This window comes from Pezoporus occidentalis, unplaced genomic scaffold, assembly GCF_034315485.1.
Source record: "Pezoporus occidentalis ecotype Australia unplaced genomic scaffold, CSIRO_AGI_Poc_V1 ctg196, whole genome shotgun sequence".
NCBI lineage: Eukaryota > Metazoa > Chordata > Aves > Psittaciformes > Psittacidae > Pezoporus > Pezoporus occidentalis.
Window position 1 is genome coordinate 1,956,918 of NW_026913811.1, and position 14,217 is coordinate 1,971,134.

Below are 14,217 nucleotides of genomic sequence, written 5' to 3' on the forward strand. Positions count from 1 at the left end.
TGATTCCATAATTCTATGATGCCAGTGTGGGTATTGTGCTCTGTTTTGCCTTCTAATGCATGGTGTTCCTCAACCAGCTTGTAAAAGATGCAACTATTACCTGGTCGATTGCAATTTTTTTTAAAATTGAGATTGCCACAGTGGTATCTGGAGCTCAGTTTAAAAAAGGGTAACCTTTGTAGAATATCAAATGAAATGTTTTTTCTCTTCTAAGTCCATTTTGCTGGAGCATTGGATAACACAGGATGCTAAAGGATCTTGCCCAGGACAAATAAAGATTTTTCCTGTGTCAGCCTCCCTTATATGCACTCCCCCAACAGCATTTAAAAACTTTAATGAGCTTTTCTTTCCCACTGCGATGTAATTTGCTGGATGAATGTCTTTACCCAAGAACCATCTCTGATGAAACAAACTTCCATATCTTGCATGTGAATGGCAGAAAAATGTGGTCCAAATACAAAAGCAGAAACAAGAAGCAAAACCTTGCAAAAGTCTTGGAGTGGACAAGAATTTACTATTATTAAATAATTAAGAATTTATTGTTTCTAATTAAATATTTTTATAAAAGTTTTTTTTATGATTATATATTTTTATTTGTGATATATAATTATTATATTCCTTTGTTGTTTAGTAAAGCACCACTGAATGGTGTGAGCTTCGCCTGAAAACAATAATATTTGAAAATCAGAGCTTACTTACGATGAAAGAGAGGTCTAATCTGTTTAAAGTTTTCTCAATTGACTCAACATATTTCAATGCAAATGCTTCAGAATACATGCTTTTAAAAACAGATAGAATAATAAAATAATTCTGGATCACCTCAGCATCTGCACACAGAAATTATGGTCTTATTCTCAGATCTGAGTCACCTAAAATATCTCAGATCTGCTTACTTAACATTTTCCAGCCTCTTCAGTTGTTTTTTTTTTGCGGTACAGGAAGTGAATCTAGTAAAATTTGGACAAGAGACTTCTATTTATTACTTTATCACTGCAGCTCCTTGTTATTGCCCACATAATGTTAATACAACAGACACACTTCACTTTTAATCACGTATTAATTATGCAAACCATAGAAAGTACCCATCCTTCTTCAGTCTCTCTTTCAAAGAACCCTGGCCAAATTTTCATCATATTTTATGCTTAAATGTTAACTCCCTGACTTTACGGAGCCTCACTCTGCAAAGCACTACCTAAAAAACAAGGTGCACATTTTCTGCTATTCTCATCATTGAGAGCTCCCTCCCTTCAGTCCTGTTGTAGTAATTTCCCTTTACTCCTTACCAAATTCAAACATTGCACCTTTTCCTTTTAGGCTCCTATAATACTCTTGATCACCATGCAAACAGAGTTTTCCACAGGTAAGGTCAGCTCTTTCAGGCAACCATCTTTATAACATCTCTCATCTCAAGTACATAATAAACATACACACAAATCCTGACATTTTCTTAGAATATGCACCCAGGTGTACCTGTAATTAATTCTTAAATCCAAGAATGAACCCTTACCTTTATAAAATGGCCTGCCAGTTAGAATATCTCCCCTGTTGGAAAAGCCAGGACCTCTGGGGCACAGAGCCTCATATTGCTTGGTGCCAGGCTTAGGACACTCCTCACAGCCAGAGCCCCAGGCAGCCCCCACAGCACAGCAGCAGGCATCCATACGAAACTTGCCAGTCAGGGACTGAAGGCACTCATCTTCATCCCATTTCAGATAGCATTGCTCCATGCGGATATCTGCTCATTTTACAACAGAAAATAGTAATTTTATCCTTTGTTTTATAAGTGCTTCTACACATGTATAGCACAGAGGAAAATCAGCAATGTATCAAGTAATTACTGCATAAAGAGAATAGTGATTAAGAAGCCACATATATGGGTGGATGCACCGTGTAGGACTTTTCCAAATAACCCAGGGTTCCTGGCACTGGCTGCAACAGGGCTTCCCAGCTTGAAATGTGGGCCTGGATGATGATTCGGTTGTAGCTGGTGATGTATTTGTTCTTAATCATTGTTCTCTCTGTGCAGTAATGATTTAATGCACTGCTAATTTCCTCAGTGCTATACATATTTATATATATCTCTATCTGATTCGCTTTACTGTGCTTATTTACTACATATATATATACATATATATACCTGATTCATGTTAGTGTGCTTGTTTGCTTTAGTGTGATTATTCCCTTTAGTGTTCTTGTTTAATAAACTGTACATGTTATACAGCTAGTGTGTGGTCATTTTATTGAGTACCCTGCCTGTCAGCAGAACAATCTGGAGTAACTGGCAGGATACAAAACAAAATGGTATTTTTTAAGATAAAGTTTCCTGAGATGGTGGAGCTGGGTATCCCAGGCTGGGAACAATTACCTTATCGAAATACAGTTGCTGAATAGTTGTGTTTTGGTTTATGTGAGAATTGGTACTCCTGTTTGAATAAGGCAGGACAGCTGTATTTTCTTTATAAATATAAGCATTAATATTTCATATAATATACTGGACTGAAGGCTAGGCTTTAGAAAACCTAAAGGAACTCTTAAATGCTTAGCACAAAAAGCTTTGGAGAAGATGCAAGATCTAAAAATAACACAGATGAGCTGCTGAAGTATTCTCCATACAAGCCCTTCAAATTTATGCAGGTTTATCATGCAATTTTTTGTACCCTATGCACATCTGAAATTAAACAATTTAAAAGCAAATATAAGAAACAGAAACTGTTAAAAGAATACCAAGATCATATTTATTTTAATTTCCAGAGATTCAGCAAACATACAACTAATAAGTATTTGTTTGCAGTAAAAAACACTGTAGTGGATCCTGTAGGAAATATAACATGCTTCAGAAATACATGACATATTGCACAGTGCTTGTGTTGCATAGGCAAATACATGTAATGTTACTGTTACAATATTAAAGGTCATTTTGTCATTAAAATAAGAAAAGGGAATGTGTCTTTGAGGGTAAAGGAATCCTGTGTATTGCTTGAAAACAGATTCTTTGTTCCAACTTTTCATTATAGCTATCCACCACAATTAAATTCACACCTGTTCTCATCAAATTTCTCGTTGAGAAATAATACAGGGTTGATGGCCACAGGTGGCAGTTACTGGCAACAGTAAGTTTGGTGTTGGGAAGGTGGAGTATTAAGTAAAACCTAACATGCAAAACTGCATATGTACACACAAATGTAACAGATACATGCAACTGTGCAGACTTGCTTTTTCATTGTTTCTTTTTTTCTGAGACATTTATACTGATTATACACATCTGTTTGATTTCAAAAGCCTGCTTATTTTTAAAAACATCTCTAGAATTAAAAAAAAAAAAAACACAACTTGGTAACTATTTGTAGCAGCTATTGGTAAGGCACAATTAAAGCAAAAGAATTCCCTTAAATTTCAGTCTGCTTGAGGAAAGAGATCACTGTTGAAATAAAAAATTGAATGTTAGAGTAAGAGAATCTTTGACATAAAGCAAGGGCTGAAAAGTTATTTTTTATTCCTCTGCGCTGTTTTCTTAAAAGAAATCAGTGCTTTCAGCAGTCATACTTTTACAGTCCTTTAGAAATGGTAAGAACAAATAATACGGATTCCTGAACCTACTCTAAATACCCAGCACATCCTGACTTTTATCTTTCTTCATTTCTGCCCACCGATTTCTGAAGATGCTAACAATACTAAATAGACTTGCTACAGAATACTTCTGTTTTCTGGAACTTAAACAGGGGTTCAGTATTTTTTATGTTTGAAGTCTTTCCTGGAGAAATGTATGTCTTCATGGACATCACGTTTTGCAGTAGAAGATATTAATCTGTACAACAAAGATGAAGCCTTATTTTTATTTACACTCTTTTGATTACTCCCAGACAGATCAAATTAGTGTTACAAGGTAGTATCTGAGTTTCGCAAAATGACTGGATAGCCATGGAGAAGAGCACCATTCACAGATTCGCAGTGCATCGCAGTGCATCACAAGCTGCTGACTGATTATCAACTACCTTTCAGTAAACCAGACAATGCTGCTTGCAAATAGGAGTCAGAGTAAGGGCAGCACTCTAGCAAAACCTATTGACTGCATTGTGTGCAAAACAAGTCTTTACTACAAACATTCATATTCCCCCTCAAGGGATTAACTGGCATAGGCTTTTGACATTTGAGCAAGCCTAAACTGAAACATACACTTAACAAACTGCTTTCTGAGGAATTCAGAAATCCTTTCACATTCCTTTGAGAATAACTTTGGACAGCTGTTGGACACACCTAGAAAGCTAGCACAGTTGAATGCGCTCTTACCTAAACAGACTCGCCCTGTTCCATCCAGTGTCAGTCCTTCAGGGCACTCACAGTGAAAGGAGCCTCTGCTGTTTATGCACCGCCCGTTGGGACAAATCCCAGGGAAAACATCACATTCATTTACATCTGTTTGGGAAACAAAGAGTTTAGTCATGTGAAGGAGACAGTTACAGCTTTATTGAGAATTTAAGCTACATAAAAGAAAGCAGGAGGCTTTCATCCATACTGCATTATTCTCCGAACACTGTTCTGAACAAGCATTTGGCTCAGTCTCAAGGGACTTTCAAGATCTTCAATCATAGAGCACTAAGATCCCACACTCACTTCTCTTAGAAAACTGATGGATATGGCTTTAGAGAAAGAAAAATTAAAGGGATTAAATGTATTTTGACAGAGCATTTCCATTCTGCATATCATTTTTATATTCTTCAACAAACAGTGTAACATAACACTTCCCCCACAGTCAGTAACTGCCTGTGAAGACGTTCAATATGATTATGCCTAACAAAACCAACGTAATAAATCCCCTTTTATTTAATTTTTTAAAGACAAAAAATAGTGACATCTTCAGCAACAAGCAAAAACTTCACCTTCACAGGTAACACCCTTCACTCTGGCAAATCCTCTTGAGCAAGCTGTGTCTGGAATCAAGCCAGAAAGATATATCACTGATCAGAATGATAGAAACATAGGAGTAAATAATTTAAAAATAAATATATATTCTGAATTCTCTAATAATATAGAATTCTCTGTATAAGGTGGTGAGTGTTCTAGCATAAATCAAGAAAGGCAGTGAATCATTTATGTTGCTTAAAACAAATGAATAGTTGAGCAAATTAAATCTTAGACAATTACTCTGTCATGTGCTTTCCTTAACAGAGACAAGAATGCTCAGGTGAAGAGGTAGATATGAATCTACTCATATCAACCTCTGCAATCAGATGTAGCTAAAAGGTAAATTTCCTGTACACTTGCCTGAAGATTTAAAGCTTTAGTGATGCCAATTATCACAAAAGGCTTTTTTTCCACTGCAGCTTAATAAAGTATCTGACAAATCACATTATTTTAGGATGTAAAATGTTGCATGATGTAGTTACATGAAAGCTTGCTGAAGTTTAGAGAATAGGAAACTAAATGGTCAAATATACCCAGACTGAGTTTATTAGCTGTCTAGGTTGATCAGTGACTGATCAGTTCCACCAGTCTAACCTGACCATGCTTGCTGGAGCCCAAATCTTTATCTTTGCTTGATGCTGCACTGCACAGTTAAGAGCCCTGTTGGACGTTGTTTGCACCATGCTTGTTAGATTGGATACATGCACCCATAGTGATTGTGCCAATTAAAAATTAAAAGCTAAAACATCCTGCACTAGTTCAGCTGCAAGCAGTATTATTCAAATGGGCAGAATTACTCGTATGGGGAGAATTACTCATATGGGGAGAACATGGCACAGTATTTTTTCCAAAATAAAGCACACAGTTGGAATTCCTGCTTCCAACTTCTGGACCTAGCCCTATAACCTAACAGCATTACTATTCTGCAATCAATAATTGTACATAAGCCAGGTATTTGAAAACAGCTGGAAAAAAGTGTTAACAGTCCACAGCATAAAAAAACCCACAAGACTTTTACCAGATATTTCACTTTAACACTGTAGTCTTTACTTTCCTAGCCCAATGCACAGTCCCTGTGGAGATGAAACACATGTAATTACTGAAAGATTTATCCACATGCTATCAGAACATCCTAAGTTATTAGAATGATCTTTGATGGTGGAGATTACAAATAATGCTAAATAAGACAACTTCATTTCATAGGGTTTTTGTGTTGTCTGTTTGTTTTCTACACAGAAAATTCTGAGAATCTATCTAGTGGCCTTTCTCTTTTCCCAAAAGATCACAAAAAAGATCTAGGAAAGGAAAAGGTCTTTAAGATTATTGAGCCCAAAAGATGGAGGATATGAGAGCATACCTAATTCACATCGCTCACATGGGCTGCCCCAAGCTGCTCCTAAGGTAGCACAACATTCAGATTTCAGTGTAGCACCATTGATGTTGACTTCACAGCGACTGTCTTGGATGTTAAGCCAGCAAGTCCCCTTCAGACTATCTGCAGCAGAATAGAAAACAATATGGAATCATCACAGCAAAAACAGCTGGCATGCCATGTTCATGCCACCAGTAGACAAGAGAGGACAGGCTCTCTTTTAAAAGAAAACCTTCCATTAAAGTAATTTTGTACATATTTTAGTTTAGATGTGGTGGAAAGGGATAGCAGTATCACTAAAAGTGAGCAATAGTGAACACTGAGTCATTTTATAGTTCAGGTCCCACAGCTAGCAGAGGTCCTCCAGATACTACAGTGGATTTATTAATTTTTTTTATCAAGTCACTGATCAGCTTAGATAAGTCACAACAAAAGCAGAGATCACAACCTCAGACCCTTCCAGATGACTGTCTAGATCACTGGGTTATGAAATCCAGATGCTCTTGCCTCTCTCCCACCAGTGAACCTTCATGGTTGTCAGGAAGGAAATAGAGATAAAAATGTGGGGGATAAGGGTGTGCTGTATTCTTTTAGGGGTTTACTTTTGCTGGTGCATTAGCTATGCTTTGAACATGCCTGTTAGGTTATACCCCACCCTTGGCTTCAGAGAGCTCAGCCCCAGCACATCCAGCTCCTGAATCATGGATTCCAGGCTGGGAACCCAGAGCAGCTCAGGGCAAACCCATTTCAGTAAGTGACCAGCCACATCAGGCAGGCACCTCCTAACTGCTGTCCAGGCTAGACAGCCACTGAGCAGAGGGGAGATTTTCAGCCACAACTGTTGTCTCTGCTGCCTGAAATCTTCTGAAATTCTCATTTACATACCTAAATCTTCAAGTCTTTACACCTACACTTTTGGCGCCCAAGCTGTTTTTCAAAATGGTGGTTAGATCCTAAATCAGTTATATAATTTAGAATTTGTACTTACAACACTTTTGCTCAGTACTTTTACAATATTACACTCAAATGGTATAAAATTCCTTGAAGAAGACAACAACCTTTGTGATCAGATAGGAAAAGCAATCTGTAAAGAACAAAACCATATTGGGAAGTGTGCACGGGTAGACTTTCATTATATGTGCATACTCAGAGTACAAAGCTAAGCAAGTGGCCCAGATGAATTTAGTGAGATGACTAATGAAAGAGGAATAGGACTTGGCGTTAAGAGTTATATATGTTATATGTACAAAAAGCCAGACCATCTTTTAGGTGCTGTTGATGAGTATTACCAATACCTAATTTTTAGCAGCAATGTGCTTAAAATACAATCATTCCAACTATTTTTTTAAACAACTTGAACATTCCTACAGAACTGTCAAGCAATAAATTTATGCAGACCACAGAGAGCACAACCCTTCTTTGGCTAAAGAAAGAGGAAAAAAACTGGCACAAGAATGTGACTGGAATCAGCTCTAGAAACTGGGCAATGTACTTCATTAACAGTATAAAACAGTTGTATTACTTAAGTTAACATTGGCCTCAAAATTGTGAGGCAGAACACCACCCTTGAAAAAGTGCACGAACTAACAAGTGGTGTAGAACTGTGGAAATGGCATCTTTTCCACACATTGATCAGCCTTTTGCTAACAGTCAAGACTTGGGTTAACATAATAAGATCAAAGATGAAACCTGCACAGTCATTAGCTGGGTCAGCTCTTAGCCAGTCATGGGATAGTCACCACATGTCCACATTGAGGGACCAACCTGGGGAGAGGAAATACAGGGGGTTTATCTGCATTTTTATGCCATATCCAGCTTGCCGCCCACATGTTGATGTCTCTGCTCTATTTTATGAAAATGTAAATGCTTCCATTACTTTATCAACTAGAAGTTTCTTGAATCAATATTATTTCTTTTTAGTAGCCAACTTTACAGGATGGAAAAATCAAAATAATATCTCAAAAAGTATTTAAATTATACATATTAGCAGGTGACTTTTCTCATACCAGCTGCATCTACATTATCCTACCGAAGTGTGATTGTCTTATCTTCTTATTTCCTTTATTTTACATAATCTCTTTTGTTCATTTGAAATCTACAATGGGCAGTCACTGTGACTCTTGCTTTGGTGAAAAAGGTATTATCCAGCATCAAAGCATTCTTTTGGTGGCTTGCATTTCTTTGATTCTGACTTGAAGAAGAATATATGCATACTACAGGCAGATGGCAGCCTACTTATTGTGCACTTTATGAATTCCACAAATCTTGACTAAAACATGCATAAAAAACATGTATTAAATTCATACTTCAAAAAGCATAAATAGCAGCATTGCTATTGTATAAGCAATTCCCAAAATAACAATGCAAAACACTTTTACTTAACACTTTTAGATGCATTTCAAAAAAAATCCACTTTTTTCCTCTAAGAGTGCAGTCTCAACTTTGCAAACACTGTCAGTGTGCAAGCAAAATAAATGCAAAATATGCGAACATTTTTGCTGGATGCTGCTGAACTATCGTCCCTCGTTTGCTGGAGGTTTCAGCTGAAATATTGAGTGCAAATGCTGTGACTTGAATTCTGAATGTAATTTGAGCATGTCACCTTTTTGCTGCCCAGGAAAGTTCACAGAAAGAGACAAATGGCTCACATCTATACCAAATTTGTACAGGTAATATGGATGCAAACCTAGGTCTTCAGCCTTGAGGCTGAGCAGACTGAGCATAGCAACCTGAGGAATTGACAGACTGAAGCCTTCTGTCCCCAAACTGAGTAAAGAACACGCAAGAGCCATATAGCCTTACCATATAATATCAGTCTCACATGCTGTACATGACCTCAGCTGACAAGACAGTGAAAATCAGCAATAAGACCAAGCAGCAACAAATACACTGGAGCAATAAATTGTAAAAATGAAATTAACAGTAATATCATGTTAATCCTTTCTTATCCTAACGTTGGTGCAATGTGCTTTTACTTAAAAATTTTGTGCTGTTCTTAAGTTCAATAACTTCAGTTATAAAAGAAAGAAAGAAAAGCTCACATAATGTAGGACTGATTCTGGTTCTGACATGAGAGAGAATTTGAAATTAAAGAAAAAACAAAGAGGAGGTCCAGAATCTGACAGTACCTTTGATCATTCTTATGGTGAACACAACACATTCCCAAATGATATCACTATTTTAGCCATACATTGATGTTTTGGCACATGCTTTTCTTATCTGATGCTACAGGAATGATTTACAGGGAGCAAGCCACTAAAAAAATTAGGGCAAATACTTTCAAGATACAAATCTTTCACTGCAGTGGTAATGGGAAAAAACAACTTGTTCTACTGTAGAAGAGCGTACAACAGCATTTGAAAGTTTTTCACATGGTAAACTACTTAAAACTTCCAACCCCTTACTTACTTTTCAATAATCCAGTCTGGCCTTCTCTAATCACTACCAATTCCAATGGAAATTTTGCCAAGGTAGAAAAACACACAATTGGGCTCTAACACTATAAATCAGTATGCCTTGCATTAGCTGTGCTTCTGACCTTTCTGTCCTAACATATGCTCACCTCTAGTACAGAAAACGTTTTTCTGAGACTATTTTGGTCAATGTGAAAAATTAACAATTAGGCTTACAGTACATAGCTGGCTTCTATTATTCACTCCTTATCTGACTGTTCAGGCATTTCTTTTTTGTTTACATTTTATTTTACGTATCACTAATATTTGAGCCAAGTCGGAACGCACACTCTTAAACATACCAGTGGAAACCATTTGCAAAATAAACCCATAACATTGTTAGAATTAGGCTCTCACTGAACTTCCAGCATCTTTGGATGTGAGAACACAAGATTGAAAATATGCAGTACAAAAAAATATAGATTAGCAGGATCATATCAAGAAATTGACACAAGGTAAAAAAAAGAACAAAAACAATACTAAACTTCACTGGCCAGTGATGCTGGAGGGAAATCTAAGAGAAGGCTTAGGCACAAAAGTAAAAAACACTTAAAAAACATATTCACTTAAAAACATATTAAGGCACAGACAGACTCCATCCTTAAATAGAAACTTCAGTCTTTGCATTTAATTTCCTATCTGAAGAAAACCTTGGCAAGGCAAGAAAGTTGAACCAAGAACACCAGACAAATCCATCTTAAAATAAAAGGTACATTTAAAATTAGCATCACTCAGTTATTTGTGACATTCCAATTCACTTTAACCCATGTATACTAAAATGACTTCAATTATGTTACACAAATAAGATGAAACAATGGCAGCTTGTGATCACCTGAGAAGTACAGATGTCTCTAATCCTTTGAGTTTTCTTAGACAGGCAAGGCAAAAAAATCATTAATGAATGGCTTCCAAAGATAATGCCAAGGACATCTTGCAGACAACTGTTGCTGCTCACTCCAATACAATCTGTGCAATGCTCTGCTTTTTTTCAATGCAACAGAATCCTCAAAGGATGCTAACATTATTTATTTTTAAATACACACGTAAATATATATATATTGTGTGTGTGTGTATACAATCAAGACAATACTCATGCGTCTGCTTCAGGTGCAGCGATCCTGACAAATTCAGAGCTGTCTTACTCACCTGTACCAGCTTCCTACATAAAAGGTTAAGTATCTGATTGTGCTATAATGAAAGCCATTAGCATTTCATTATAGATAGGAAAATCATTCTTTGCAGTTCATGAACAATGTCCTGAACCCTAGAAGCCATGTGATTTCCTATCACTATTTGAGTAGATGTTCCTCCACTTTTTCTTGGTTCCTTGTCTCAGGTTTAAAAGTAGCCGAAGAACTCAATGGGCATTTTTGCTGTACAGTTTCTCTACTACCAGACTAATAGCTTTACCCACATTCTCATTCTCCCAAAGGACAAGATAATTTATATTAACAATGACATCTGCACTCTCTCCCACCAAACAATACTGCATTTCACCACTTTCAGTTTTGACATCTGTCCTGGGTTCAGCAGTAGCAGTCATTTTTCTCCTTCTTGGTAGCTGGTGCAGTGCAGTGTTTTGACTTTTGGCCTGGGAACAGAGCTGATAACAATGATGTTTTGGTTTGGCCAAGGACTTTGTGAGCCTCATGCTCTGCCAGGGAGGAGGGGAAGCTGGGAGGAAGCAGAGACAGGCCACCTGACCCAAACTGACCAAAGAGGTATTCCATACCACAGCACGGCATGCCCAGGGTGTAACTGGGAGTTAGCCGGAAGGGCTGGGAGACTGCGGGGTTGGAGGAGGTATTGGTCGGTGCTTGGTCGGGGCTGGGGGGGCAAGTTATCGGTCGGCTGGTGGTGAGGTGATGTATTCTCTTCCCTTGTTATTTCCTTTATCATTATTATCATTGGTGGTAGCAGTAGTGATTTGTGTTATACCTTAGTTACTAAACTGTTCTTATCTCAACCCGTGGGAGTTGCATTCTTTTCGATTCTCCTTTCCATCCCTCCGGGAGTAGGGGGAGGGAAAGAAGGGGGGGAAGTGAGTGAACGAGTTACCTGACTGGGTTTAAACCATGACAACATCCTCATAAATTACGTTTCTCTCAGTTTGTTCCTGTTCCTATTGAAGCAATCAAATTAAGTATGTGTTTGTTTGGTCCTACCTACGGAGACATACTGTCTCCTAATAGTGGGGAAATTACTCAAATACATTATTTCTTGCTTAATCAACATGACCAATGCTTTTCAAGTTGGCAAGAAAAAGGGAAAATAACAGGAGGAAATACCCACCAATGCATATCAGTCCTGTAGAGTCCAATTTGCTGCCCGACGAACATTCACAACTGAAAGATCCAAGATTGTTCCTGCAGGCACCATTTACACACGGGCTGCTTTCACATTCATCTATATCTATAATCCAGAAACAAAAGACACTGTTAAAACTACAGTGTCCTTCTGGAAAATATTATACAGTATAAATGCTTCTTTGCCAAGACTGCCTGGTGTATTTGTCCTCCTTCACCCTCTCAGCATGACATTCAAAAGATACAATGACCAGCAGGTAGCACATGTATAGGGGCACATATTTTGAAAGTGTTAATTAAATGGCTCTTTTCTATAAAGATAATAATTTCCAGCAATTTGGACTATAAAGTTTTCCAGCACCAACTGTAACTGTCCTGTGTGAAGACAAAACTCGTTTCATATAATGCACTGCATTTCCAGACACAGCATGCAGTGCACAAAGACCTTACTGTTTCTGTCATGTATGGCTCCGTAAGGCTTTGGAAGAATTAAGAAAGCCCTGTCAGAAGCAAAATATAACAATGTTGGCTGTGATTCTCAAGTTTTGGAAAGCATTCAAGAAATAGGAATTGAAACTGGAATACTTTAAATGGTACTTCCCTTGAGCCCCTACTTCTATTTATTACCCCTGTGAGTTGTTTAAGCCAGTTCACATGTAAGAATAGGACTCCTTGCAGATTGTATTATTTGCTGGTGTGTTGTTTTTTTTTTTAAGTGAAATCAGTTTTAAGTTTAAAACAATATTAGGAAATCCTTTCAAAGAACAATTGCAGATGGATATCCACCATTTCATCCTCAGTTAATTTCGTTTTTGGATTTAGGTCCTGAATTAAGCCATACATTGTAATCCAACCAGACAGTTCCTCTGGTCGGCCAGGAATAAAATTGTTTAGTGCTTGCTTATGTTTGCTAGTAGTGCTTGAGGAATAATGTCATGACCACAAACTAAAGTAGCCTGGTCTAAATTAATTATAAATTAATGCAGGATCTAGTTAAGCACAGGAAACATTAATAGCATCAAGAGATCAGTTTCAAGACAAACAAAAATTACTTCCTTTTTTTTTTAGAAGTCACGAAAAAGACACCATTTACTATTTGGTATGTTATGATGCATCAAGTCTTAATTTCACTACAGATCTATTCTTTCATAATCTTCTGGGGTCATATTGAGGAATATGTTTTTAAAATAGTCACCAAATTATGTATATATTATTAGAGGAAAAAAAAAAAGAAAAAAAAGGAAAGATGGAAAATGACCAGAAATTTAGGAAACTGATCTCTCTTGCATGCCAAAACCAAACAATTTGAAAGGCAATTTTCACAGTCCCTTTATACAATTACCTACAATTACCTACAGAGATCGAACAGGACTTGGATGTCAGCAAATTTTTGGATAATGACAGAGCTTTATGTTTGTGCAGTCTACTCTTAAACTTGCAGATTACCGAGTTTACACATTAACAATACACAGATGTGGGGATATAAGATCTAGGAGGCCCTATTGTGTCAAGACAGTGTGCTATGTGAGCGCATCCACACAGCTTCGAAGGCTGGGTGTGCTTGGCTAACTGTGTCGGCAGCACCCAAGCTGGTAAACCCCATCCTACTATGGGCTGGCAGTCCCACAGGGCATTAGGCAGAGTTTCCACGGTACTCTGACAATCTCCTGCTTAGACACAGTTGGTCATATTTTGTCTTAGACTGGGTCCTGAGGTAGCTAACTATGGAGAGTACAGCACTGTGTATGAGCAGGGAAGGCCAGGCTAGACTGGCACTGCTTATTTACTGATTGATGTGCTGGGAAGCACAGTACAGAAGTAGACCTAGAAAGCCAGTTACTTCTGAGAGAGCAAGCTCTAAGTCCCTCTGTATCTGAGCTGGTAGTCTGGAGGGCTTGCCAACGTTTACCTGTGTCCCTTCCCTGTAAATACATTTCATACTTTATTACCTCAGGTTTTAATACCTAGGGTATGCTCCCTGCCTCCTTGGCCTCCCTCTCTCTCCCCAGCCAGTAATACCTGGTAGTGAATAGTAGTCTGCTGCTTTTGCAGAGAAACCAGATACTGGTTCCTACAATTCGAAACAGATCACACTGAGACAAAGAAATAATCTTAAATATGCACTGTATGTCGAGTAATTATCCATCTAGAAATGCTCTTGGAGAAAGATACACACTTTTTCTTT

The 14,217-nt window shown here is 37.7% G+C and overlaps 1 protein-coding gene across 1 annotated transcript in view; it reads right to left on the bottom strand.

The window, feature by feature from the left end:
- The window catches only part of FBN2 (fibrillin 2), a 158,659-nt gene that overhangs the window by 61,195 nt on the left and 83,247 nt on the right, over positions 1–14,217 (bottom strand). Inside the window, exons 20-24 of the mRNA XM_062617454.1 lie at positions 12,019–12,138; positions 6,260–6,397; positions 4,878–4,928; positions 4,288–4,413; positions 1,508–1,735 (exon numbers count right to left, since the gene is read on the bottom strand). Coding sequence (XP_062473438.1) covers positions 1,508–1,735; positions 4,288–4,413; positions 4,878–4,928; positions 6,260–6,397; positions 12,019–12,138 — 663 coding nt within the window. The remainder of the gene's footprint in view (positions 1–1,507; positions 1,736–4,287; positions 4,414–4,877; positions 4,929–6,259; positions 6,398–12,018; positions 12,139–14,217) is intronic.